A 12,025-nucleotide genomic window follows, 5' to 3' on the forward strand; every position below is an offset into this window, starting at 1 on the left:
CAACCAATTCCATAATCCACAGTCTCACCTGGAAGTAGGAGTAATGCAGATTCAGATAAAAATACTCCTGGGCGTGGGTTCCATTTCTACCTGGCCTGGGCTGACTGCCTTCTGCACTGGGGCAGCACATGGGGATGTAAGCTCCAGGTCAGGAGAATAGGCTGGCATGGGAGAATGGGCAAGCCTGATGGGGGTGACTTCTAGAATTACAGTCAGGGTGTGTATGCAGGCTGCCTGGTGCCTGAAGGAAGCTCCTCAAGAAGACCAGGCAGTCTGGGGTGTGTGTGACTAGATCAGGGACAGTTTTGAGAGAATATTTTTGAAGTGTTCAGATGTCTAGGAAGCACACCTGAATATGTAGAGCTTGACTATTGTCTCTGAAGGGGAGTGTCACGTTTCTCTCTCTACCTCACCTGCCACTGGTGTTTTGCTCAATGCCAGTTTGGATATTCACTTATGTATTTAGAGATAGGGTCTTACTGTGTAGCCTTGACTTGCCTGGAACTTGCTATGTAGATCAAGTGGGCCTTGAACTTACAGAGCTCTGCCTGCCTCTGCTCCCCACCCCAATTCCCAGTGGTCCTCTTTGTCCCCAAGTTTTGACTTTGAGGTCCATCATATCAACCTTTCCCCAGTACTTCAGTTTTCCTGTCCCTTCATCTCACCATCGAATGTCCCAGTGAAACTCCAGCCCATAGGCAACCCCTCCCCATGCCTGCAGCCTGGCCTCTGATAATGCCTCACATGGGCTTTCAAAGCTTCTGGGAATCTTGGCATTTTCTTGGTCATGTTCCAGGGAGGCCTCCAGTTTCTGCTGGTTTCAACCCTAGGAGCAATCTCTATTCTTGTACTCCAGAAAGAGAATTCCAACAGAAGCAGTCACTAAAGGGAGCCATGAATAGTTTACTCCTAGCAAGCAAGGAAACAGGAACACAGTCTTCAGAAAGGGCCCAGAGACGAGCGGCCACATCCCAGAACCCAGCAAGCAATGGGGCTCACATTTCTCTACTTCCTGTTGTTTCCTCCCTCATGTCCTCTCCAGGCCTCAAAGTTGTAGGGAATGGATGTATTTTCCCCCAGAAGTTCATTTTACCAAAAATTCAGTCTATTCTAAAAGAATGTGAAAGGTGTAAGAATAAGTGTAGGGATTTAAGTGGCCCCAAAAGTGGAAAAGTTTATTTTGTGGAAAGGTAATAGCATTCTGGGCATGCTCCATTGGCAAGGAAGTCCCTGAGGCTGGAGAGACCAATACCATGTAGTCTTTACATTCTGCTTTAGGGTCTCTGAGCTGGCCCAGCTGGAGGGCCTATTGTTCTTTATGTCCTATTTTGGACCAATGGTCAGTCCCTCTTAGAGCTAACCTGCCTAATAGTTATAGTCTCCTTCCTCCTCCACAGCAGCCCTTTAATACTGCCTCCACCTTGCAGGAGAATGGTCATTGGTCAGGGACTTCAAGCACATAAGCTCACCTTCATCACCTTCTTCCTTATCTTTACTGAAAGGAATAGCAAGCCTAGTCCATCCACCTTGTGCCCTGCAGCTGCCTGCCTTCCCTGCTCCAAGGCTGACTTCTAGCTTGTATCTTTAGGTGATCTCTCCCATCTGTGCTCCTCTGTGGGTCCTACTTTCCCAGCATTCCTTGCATCCTGGAGCTTTATCTGAGCAGCCCCTGGAACCTTATATCTGGACTGTGAATTGATTTCTCAATGACTTCCCTAGCTCCACTTTTGCTCTGTGCAATCCTCTCTCTGCAGACATGTGCTCGCCTGAACACACAGTTCTGACCAGGCTATTTCTGCATTTAAAATCTTCACTAGGGCCCAGGAGGTGGCTTCAGCATAAAGGGTTTGCTTTGGAAGACTAAGTACTAGAGTTTGGGCCCCCAGAGCTCAGTGGACTCAGGAAGTCTCCAAGTCAAGCCACTGGCTAGACTAGCCCAGAGAGCAAGCTCCAGGCTCAGGGATAGATGCTTCTTCCATTTATAAGGTGGAGAGAGTTGGGGGCAGGCACCCAGTGTCAACCTAATAGCCCCACATTCACATGTGCACATGCGTCCATTCATACATGAACGCAGACCATGTATATATGCATACTACCAAACTTGAAGCAACCTTCCCTAGCGTCCTCTTGGCCATAAGAAAGTGTTCAGAGTGGCCACTGAAGCCCTCGCTAGTATTCCCTTTCTAGCCTTCATTCTTACCTTTATTCAGCTTCAAACACCCTCTCTGCTGCCTCTAAATTGCTGAAGGCCTTTGCTTTCCTCTGTCTGAGCTCCTCTTCCCAACCTCTCACCACCCCCCCCCCCCCCTGAGTCAGCTGAGACCTCAGCTCAGCATTTCTGGGATGTTTAACCATTTCTTCTTTTCCTCCTAAAGCTAATCTCTACCTCCACAGAGGAGCCAGACCGTCTAATTAACTTTAGCCACAGTCCTCCCTGGATTAAAATCTTTTGATGTTTTTCAGTGTCTTGAGGACAAAGTCTAAATTCCTCCCTGGGCTCTCAAAGGGGAGGAAGAGTGGCTGCCTCCATAATCTCTTGTCTGTGTGTTTGTGTAGTGGCAGGGGGCTGAGTCAGCTATGGAGAATGGGGTGGGAGGTGAGTCCAGGGCAGATTTCCCCAGGACTGTTCACTGCAGGGTGCTGGGTGGGGTAGGGGATAGGGGCAGTGAAAGCAAGGGGTGAGCTCGTCTGTGGAAGAGGTTTTGCTGAGAGCAAAGGCAGGACTCAGGGGTAGAGGAACCTGACAAAGGATGAGAATGGGCCACAGAGTCTTAACCAAAAGACAAGGGAAGTGAAGACAGTGTGGGGAAGTATCTTTAAGAAGAGAAAGCTTTGGAGAGAGCAGAGAGGCTAGTGGGCAGTTGGTGGTGAGATGTTTGGAAGAAGGCGGTGGAAGGCATGCACGGGCTGCAGGCCTGCTTTAGTGATGGCGGTGGTAGATGCACGGCTGGGTGGGTGGGTCTTCTTGTGGAGCGGGCCATCTGAGGCACATGCTCTATTCTCTCCCTCACAGCCTTCCCTGGGAACCTGACACCATTGCCACAGGCTCAGTGAGGCATCTAAGCTGTATTGTCTCCTTCCTGTTTTCCAAGCCTCTGTGTTTCTGAATTCCTTCAGTTTCCTAAATATTAAAAAGATAAGAGGCCTGTCTCAGCCAGAAGGAAAAGGGACCCCTCGCTTATTCCAGGTGGAAAGGTGTTCTGTGGTCCCTTGCCTCCAGGGAGTTGATCTGGGATTGATTCTCTTGGGAAACCAGGAAGAGTGAGGATTTCTCAGGGAGCAAGTTGAGGGCCTCAAGAAGGAAGGGAGGGAGGGAGGGAGGGAGAAAGTGAGAGAGGGAGGGAGAGAGGGAGGGAGAGGGAGGGAGAAAGGAAAGGAGGGAGGGAGGGGGAGGGAGGAAGGGAGAGAGGGAGAGAGGAAGAAGAGACTCAGAGCCTGGTCTAATTTCCCTTCCTTGCTAAAGGTAGGTCTCACTGTCCCTTGTGTAGACATTGCTGCCTGCCCAAGCGGCAGCTCTTCGGTCTGAACAAAAGCACCTGCCACACATTAGGTCCATGTTGGGGACAAGTGATATAGACAACCAAAACTGAAACACTACAGGGATGAGCTAGCACATGGCAGAGTCTCTTCAGACACAACATGAGCTGTGTTAGCATCTGCAGTTAAGGGTGCTGTGGACACCAAAAAAAAAAAAAAAAAAAAAACCCAAAATAAAAAAACAAAACAAAACCAAAAACCAACCAACCAACCAACCAAACAAACAAAAACAAAACGGAAAAAAAAAAAAAAAACAGCAAATCACCAATTATTAAGGGAGAGGTCAGGGAGGACTCCCTCCAGAATTCAATTCCCCAGAGAATGGGGTCTTAAAGGATAAGGATGGAAAGCAGGACAAAGGCTGGGAGGAATGAGAGAATGTTGAAAGCACATGGAAATAGTTGGGTGTAGTGGCATCTGGCCTTGAAGGCAGGGGATTAAGGAGTCCAGTTGGGTGTGGCTGGTCCATGAGGCTGAGAGAACAAGACCACATGACATTAGGGAGATTTTAAAGGTAAAGATTTTAAGGTATATTTCATTTCAGTTTTATGGGGATCACTCTGGTCACATGTATGTCTGTGACAGAAGGTGGACTTGAGGACAAAGAACAAACCCAGAGGAGTGTGGAGGCAGCTGTACAATCAGGACAAACACAAAGGGTCCCTTCTGAAGAGTGTAGAGGTCTATATTGCCAGGCAAATATCTAGGAGGGCCTCGGGGGAGATGTATCGCTATTGGTCTTGGGAGAGGAGTCAGTGAACGTCCTCCAATGTCTGGGACCTCGCTGAGGTCTCTGGCTTGGATGTGGAGTGACTGGTGGCACCTTTAGGAACTCCTGGGATAGATGGCAATGATCCCATTTTGAATGTGCAGAGTGATGAAGCTTGATGGAGCATTCAGAAGACGGTTTCCGCTGTTCCAGGCACTCAGGGACATGAGCTCTTTTCCTCCTCTGCCTCTGCCCACCTTGTCCTTTTCTCAGTTTGCAAACCTTCCCCTTGTCCACCAGCCCTATACCTCTCCAGGAGACATGTTTTCCCTCTCTGCTGAAAGCCATGTTTCCTCATCAGGGTATGCATGCAGCGTGGCTGTTAGCAGTTAGAGTGTGCCTCTCCTGATAGAACTCAAGGCGCTCAAGGGCAGACCAGGACTTAAGGGTGGTGTGCTCTTCCCTGCCCACTTGAGCTGCCTCTAAGAGGAGTGTCTTTGATATGGGGATGGGTCTAATGTCTAGCTGTAAATCAGAGTTGTTTTTTTGTATTATGGAAATAGAGCCTAATTGGAGGTTAATCTTGGTGAATAAACATTGGCAGAAACTTTCTCAGGAAACCTAAACTTTCAATTGTGGTACAGGATTTTCTTACAGTTTCTAGCAAGCCTGGCTAGAGTACTACTTCTCTTCAAATTGTACAACTTACCTTCATATCGGAGGCAGTGCTCCTTTAGCTAAATTCTACTTTGTGTAACTTACTATTTCCCAAATGAATTTATTAGTAAATCCTTTATAGCAGTCAGTGGTCCTCAACCTTCCTAACGCTGTGACCCTTTAATACAGTTCCTCATGTTGTGATGGATCCCAACCATAAAATTATTTCTTTGCTACTTTGTAACTTTAATTTTGCTACTGTTATAAATCATAATGTAGATATCTGATATGCAGGACATCTGATATGTGACCCCTGTGGAAAGGTCATTTGACCCCAAATGGGTCGACCTACAGGTTGAGAAACTCTACATCATAGCATCAATTTGACACTTTATGTTTCTCCTGAATCAGCATCTTTTTAGGGGACAGGTCTCCAGTGTCTTCACATATTTGCCCCTTGTGTAGCAAGAAGTGGCAAAAGCAGCAACCTACATACTTGTTGCCTGGAAACGCACACCACAGAAAGAGAGGCCCCTTCCACAGTGACTCCAAGCAGGAAGTAACTTCCTGCATTAAAAGAGCACGGACACCTCTTCTGTGTCTGGAGCCCAGAAGCAGGTCAACTGGTACAGACACCACACCGACTGCAGACTGCCCTTGTTTCACAGGTAGGGGAGACAGACACAGCCTCCAAGCCATCCCTCAGGGAACCCGCAGAAGGCAGACTATATAGGGCAGGGGGCACATTTCTAGAGAAACAGTCACCAATCCCTGTGGCTAAATCTCCCTTTGAATTAGCAAGCGGACAAATGTGAAGGACTGGGCCCCCCGGCTTTCTCTGGGTCCAGACGCCTACTGAGTAACCCTAACCCTTGACCTTCCCACTTCTCTCCTGAGAAAAGAAACCCCAGGTCTGGCTAAAGCAACATTATGGCACCAGAGCCTGAGATGCATAGGCTATATATAGGGTTGGGGATTGAGGGTCTCTGAGGAGAGATGGTGAGGTAAAAAACGACAACAACTGTAGTCACCCTTTTATTGCACACTTGCCAGGAGTCCAGTCATCTCATTCGGGATGGCATTTAATCCCAGCAATCAGTGGCAACACTGTTCTGAGAACTGAGGCAAGAGAGGCTAATAGTCACCTCACCCAGGCCCCAGCTGCGGGGTTACAAGTGCAAAGGCGTTTCCGGTCCAGGTCCATCTCATCAGGGAGCCATTTCTGCTTTGCCAAGAGTCACTGTCTCTGAAGCACATTCACTGGTGTGTTCCTGGGTAGGCAACAGTCACTTCTGTTGAGACCCTTGATGATGTCGTAGAGCAAGGCTGGAGTTGTAAGGTCTTGGAAATACAGGTCAAGACTCCAGGAATTTCCAGATGTGCCTAGAGACCCCAGAACCAGGCAGAGGGCATAACAGTCCATGGACACAAGCATTCAGCCACAAGGAGGCATCGATCACTCACCTTCTCATGGTGTGGATCTGTGGGTACACATGTGCTCCTAAACACATACCATGCAATCCCATGGGGGGGGTAGGCACACATACACGCATGAACCTGTGCCTGCCACAAGTTCCAGGGACAGAGTCAGGTCACGGGAAAGAAGAGCTCCATCTCTGTCAGATGAGGCTGGCAATGCTGGAGGTGGTCTCATGACGCTGGCCAGAAGACAACTGTCCTGAGATGCTGAAGATGCTGCTGTTACCACTGTGGCCATTTTGGGTGGAGGGTACAGCTGTACAGATCGGGGGGCAGCGTCCACTCACGCCCACCTGATACAGCAGCAAACCCAGGAGCAAGAGTGAGCCCAAGGAAGCTAGGGTAATGCCCACGGACAGCATGGCAGCCAGTGGGCGAGCTGGGGCCGGGGCAGCAGCCAGTCCGGCCAGGGTCAGGCCAGTGACGAGTAGCACAAAGCCACTGAGCAGCACTACAACGGCATCGGCCCCTCCACCGCTGCGCAGCAAAGCCACGTGCTGGGCCTGGCGTATGCAGTTCATATCCTGCACAGCAGAGCTCATCAGCTGCTTCACCAGAACCATCAGGGCCAGCAGGCAGAGCACAGTGCCCACAGCTAGTCGCCATTCGCCAGAGCGGCTGCTGGTGGAGGACAGCAGTGCCACACCGCCTGCTCCACAGCCAGCCACAAGGCCCACGGCCACGGAGAAACAGAGTAAGGAGCGCCGGGGCTGCTGGGACCACCATAGCTCCACCTGCTCTGCCAGCACATCTGGGGGCAGCCCCCTGTCCACTGAAGCTTGTTGGGACATGGCTTGGTCAGGCAGGGTCAGGTTAGAAGATGGATGTCAGGGCTCAGAGGGTGTCTATCATGGCCGGGTGTCCCCATCACCTGGTTGGTAGCTAAAGGCCCAGTCTCCTCCTCTCTGTCCAGGCTATGGCTACCATCACCTGCAGGACAGGAGCACATGTTGTTTCCCAGCCATCCAACCCTCACAGCCTCACCTAGTCCTCTTAGGGAAGCCCCGGCCCCACACCTGAGAATCTTCCCCAGGTTCCACAGGACCTGCTCCCAAAAGCTGCAGCCCCAGCATTGCATCTTGGGAAAAGAACCCCTGCCCCAGCAGAGTTCCCTCCACCACAGAGCCCCCCCCCTCCTTCAAGGAATCCCCTTGCCCAGCCTCTGACCTCTTTAGGGCTGGCTGTCTCTGTCATCTGTCCCAGGGAGCTGGTGCCACAGCGGACGATGGGATGGGACAGTGGGATAAAGCCTCATTCAGGATCAGACTCACACAGCCTCAGCTGTCACTGCTGGGTCCTGGATGGGAGGAGTTGTGGGGAGGGGAGGCTGGTGACTTAACCCTTCAGGAACCAGCAGGCCGACCCTGACCTTTCTCTCAGAGGGCTGTACCCTTCCTTCTCTGTGGGTTAGCATCTGACCCTTAACACACGCTTCTTCCTCTAATCCCACCCTATCTTCATCTTAGAATAAAAGATGCAGGCTCCAACTCTCTTTCCAGTGCTGATTTTCCTGCTGGGCCGAAGTCATCTCTGTTGCAACAGGGCCCAACCCAAGTTCCTCATCATACCCTAACCTGTTCCTCCTGTGTTGCTTCCTCAAGAGGATACTACCACCCCTCAGCTCACCCTGGGGCTCTTCAACTCCCTCTGTTGTTGCCAACCCGTTCCCTCAGGGGCTGCCTCTCGCCTCTAAACAGATCTCCATCCAGTCCTGTTCTCGGCCAGAACCTGCCTCCCCTCCCTCACTGACCTGATTGCTCTGCAGTGGTCTACCCCCTGCCTATAACCCTCCACGTGTTCTCTAAGGCAGCAAAGGAGGGCTCTGGATTTGAACCTCAGCCTAGTCCTTCCCACCGTGGGAATGTGGGGAGGGATCTAACAGTGTTACTTATTTAACCTGTTCCCTAGAGGACAGATAGCATGACTCACACCAGGTAAAAATAAAGCTAGCGCTGCCGGCCAGGAGCCCGGCTTCCTGCAGCAGGAGACAGATCCTGTAGGTGCCAGCTGCTAGTCCAGGAGGGGCTTGAATGGGACAGGGAAGCCCCAGTTCACGTCTTAGAGCCCTTATCTGAGAAGTGAGGACACAAGAGTTTGTTTTGAGGAGGGGGAGGAGTCATCTGACATCTTTCTTTCAGACTTCCCATGGGGACTCAAAACATACTTTTTGAGTAAGAGAGACTCAGGGTGAATCAGAAAGTGTAGGTCCGGAGACCACACAGCTGAGAACCGGATTTTACTCCAAAGAGAGAGAGAAAGATGTCTTCCACTATCCCTCGGTTCTCTGCAGGGGTTGTGCCAGCACGCAAAGTGGGCGTGGTAGATGCCCACGCCCCCACGGGTGGTGGGGGAGGGGCAACGGGCGGAGTCTGTTCCAGCAATCCCTCCCCCCCACCACCCGCAGCAACACACACACACTGCATAGAGTCTTGCTGGTCTGAAGGTGCTGGCACAGGCCTACTGGGGGAACGACCCCAAGGTGGGTGGAGGTTCCCAAGGGTAGAACCAGTGGAAAGGTGGGGTGAAGAGGTGTGGGGCACTCACGAGAAGCCTGGCTGTACTGGATCCGATTTGAGCAGGCAGGACCCAGCAGGTGGGGCGCTCTAGCTCCGTTTCCGGGGAGACGCTTCACCTGCCTAACCAGCATCCAGGTGAGCTGCAAGGAGGGGGGATTAACAGGTGCTGTTTCCAGGGCAGGGCCAGAGCCAATTGGCTGACGTGGCCCGGTGCCTTCTGTGGGGCCGAGACATTCCCGGGAAGGGAGGGGCTCCTGTCTGCTGCTGTTCGGCCTGGAACACAATATGTAGACTCCGTCAGCAGGAAGAAAGAATGCTGTCCCTCAGCCCCGGTCTGAGCCCTAACCCACCTCCCCCAAATCCAACCACACCTTACCCTTAGCCCCTCCCTGAATACCTACTGCTAAGCCTTCACATAATTACAGTCTAGGCCTGTAATCTTTGTGCTCTGAGAGGCTGAGGCAGGAGGATAGCCCGCGGGAAGCTTTGCACCTGGCCTGAAACCTCAGTTCTAGTTCCTTACTCCAGCTGATTCTGGATTTTAGTTCTAAATCCCAACTGTATCCTCAGCCCCAGTCTTGACTTCTATCCTTGAGTCTAGCCTCTCAACATCCAACTCTGCCTCAAAGCCAGCCTCAGCACCATAACCCAACATCAGTAATACCCCAAACCTGCTTCGGGTAGCTCCATCTTGAGATTTTCCCCAATAAGCCCTTGGTTTCTTTTTCTTGAGGCCTCAAGTGGGCTTGGGGTGGCAGGGTCAGGCTGCCCCATGATTAGGGAGAGGCCTTTCAGGTGGACCACTCCCAGAGTAAACTCTTCTTGGATAAGTTCCACATCCTTTTCAAGGCACCAGAAGCTCTTGCCCTCCAGCCAGAGTGTCCTTCGGTTCTACCAACTGCCCTCCACCTGCCGTTTGAACTTAGGGCTTCCTCTGCCCAAGTCTTACTAGCTGAGATGCCCCATTTGACCTGGCTGATTTGGCAGCACTCCTGGCCTGAGCTTCCCCCACGTCCATCCACAACGCTTGCTTTTCATAATTGTACTTTAGCTTTCACCTACTCCATCCCCCAGATGTGTATCCCCAGCCAGTGCAGGGATGGCCATCAGTTTACTATTGAGGGATGGATGGGACCGGCATCTCACCAGCCATCACTCTGTCATAGCCTGTATATGCAGGGCAATCGATAAACATTTGCTGAGTAGTTGGCTAAATAAGAGTGTGAACTCAGGTTCAAGTCCCAGGACCCACAAGGTGGCCCACAACTGTCTGAATCTCCAGTTCCAGGGGACCTGACACCCTCATGCAGGCAAAACACCAATGCACATAAAATAAAAAAAATATTTTAAAAAACAACACAAAACAATCTTACTGGGCCAAAGTGGTGGGCAGATCTCTGAGTTTGAGGCAGCCTGTTCTACATCAAGTTCCATGACAGCCAGAGCTGCTCGGGAAAACTGGGGTGGGGGATGGGGAGGTGTGTGTGTGGGGGTTTCGAACCAACATGTGACTGTTCTGAGCCTTGAGTATTTGGGATGAAACCAGAAAGACAAGATGGGCAGGCTGGGCCTTGAGTGTCTCAGGGATACATCTGGACAATACAGGATATCAGAAGGGGAACAGGAGTGTGGTTCAGGGCTCTGCTTCTAGTCGGCCAATGTGGTTCTCACACTCTGCTCCAAGTGGCCATCGGGTGGCTGGCTGGAGGGTGTGTGGGCTGTCATGTATCCTCTAAAATGTATGTTAGTATTTCTTTTCCATCTCATCTTTTGATTTGTATGAAATAAAAAAGAAAAATAAAACCCAAGACTAACACAAAAACGAAACCAAAACTATAGCAAAATGAAATCCAAGTTATTTCTTCCCATGAACTGTTTGCAGGATAATTGCCTGGCCTGGCTTCCTCTTTGCTTTGTCCTGGGCAGATGACTGGGAGCCTTCTAACTCCAGAATAGCATGTGTGTATATGTATGAACTTATATAATTTAAACCTTTCTGAGAGCCTGTTTCAAAAAACACAGGTAAAATGAACAAATTAAAAAGAATGTATTTGCTGGGCCTTTAACCCAGTGGTTGCTCAGCACTAGGTTCCATCCTCAGTGCTGCGAAAATACACATATGTATATGAATTCTAAAATATATTTCATTATAGGAGGCATTAATGCGCTCTTTGAACGTCTTTTATTATACATACAAAGTGTATCTTGGTCCAAATTAGTTACACACTGATTACCCAGGAACCACCTCTGCCTGTGGCTGTGTCTTCACTGGAGAGCACAACTCTGGTTGGCTTTCCCAGAAGAAAAGTTTAGGGCTGACTGACTGCTGCAGGGCAGGCTGAAAATGGGGGACATTGTGTGACATTGTGGGTGTTAATCCTGCCACTTTGCAAAGCGTTATAAATGTGCCCCCTTTATAAGAGACAGGTGAGGACATTTTCTCAATTGACGTTCCCACTTCTCAATCGACTCTAGCCTGTGTCAGGCTGACAAAAACCCAAAAACCCAACCAGGACACACTTGGTGGTCTAGGTCTCTTCCTTTGTCACATAACAAGGCTTAGTGAATAATTATGAGGGGAATTAGAGGATAGAATCCATTCATTCAGCAAAATCTTATTGTGCCCCTTCTGTGAACTAGGTATTGTGCAGGAGATACAGGAGTGAGCTGGGCACTGATGTCCCTGCCATCTGGGAGGAGAGGCTAGGAGAAAAAAGGACACCCTGCACAGGGTAGCTGCAGGGCATCAGTGATCCACACTTCTGCCTGGTGACTGACCATTCCCCTAGGAAGACATATTGGGGGTGGTGGCATAGGTCCTACTTATGATGCCCACCCTCTTTCCAGGGAAGAGCATCAGGAACTTGGATTATATTTTGTGACTCACCCCTTGGGCTACAGTTGATTGAGTAGCGGTAAGCCCCAGGCTCAGGCTAGGCCCCCAAATCTCCCTTTGAGCACTTTAAGATTGAGTCAGAGGGGCTGAGATGGCTCAGTGATCAAGCACACACTATTCTTGCAGAGGTCCTGTGTTTAGTTCCCAGGACACATGTCCAACAACTCGATTGCTAAAATTCCTTCCCTGGGGGATAATTAAACAATGTCTACCTCTCTCTGAAGGTCTCAG

At 50.4% G+C, this 12,025-nt stretch overlaps 1 protein-coding gene across 2 annotated transcripts; it reads right to left on the reverse strand.

The window, feature by feature from the left end:
* Positions 1-5,949: 5,949 nt before the first annotated feature.
* On the reverse strand, positions 5,950-9,169 carry Tmem125 (transmembrane protein 125). Of its 2 annotated transcripts, XM_051188631.1 has the most exons (4): positions 8,927-9,169; positions 8,312-8,453; positions 7,550-7,679; positions 5,950-7,312 (listed from the first exon to the last, which is right to left on the reverse strand). In XM_051188631.1, the coding sequence occupies exon 4, from the start codon at positions 7,171-7,173 to the stop codon at positions 6,523-6,525; it is 651 nt and encodes a 216-aa protein (XP_051044588.1). In that variant the 5' UTR covers positions 7,174-7,312; positions 7,550-7,679; positions 8,312-8,453; positions 8,927-9,169; the 3' UTR covers positions 5,950-6,522. The 2 variants fall into 2 exon arrangements, with proteins under 2 accessions (XP_051044588.1, XP_051044589.1); XM_051188632.1 differs by lacking the exon at positions 8,312-8,453.
* Between the last annotated feature and the right edge of the window lie 2,856 nt (positions 9,170-12,025).

Source organism: Phodopus roborovskii, unplaced genomic scaffold, assembly GCF_943737965.1.
Source record: "Phodopus roborovskii unplaced genomic scaffold, PHOROB, whole genome shotgun sequence".
NCBI classification, from domain to species: Eukaryota; Metazoa; Chordata; class Mammalia; order Rodentia; family Cricetidae; genus Phodopus; species Phodopus roborovskii.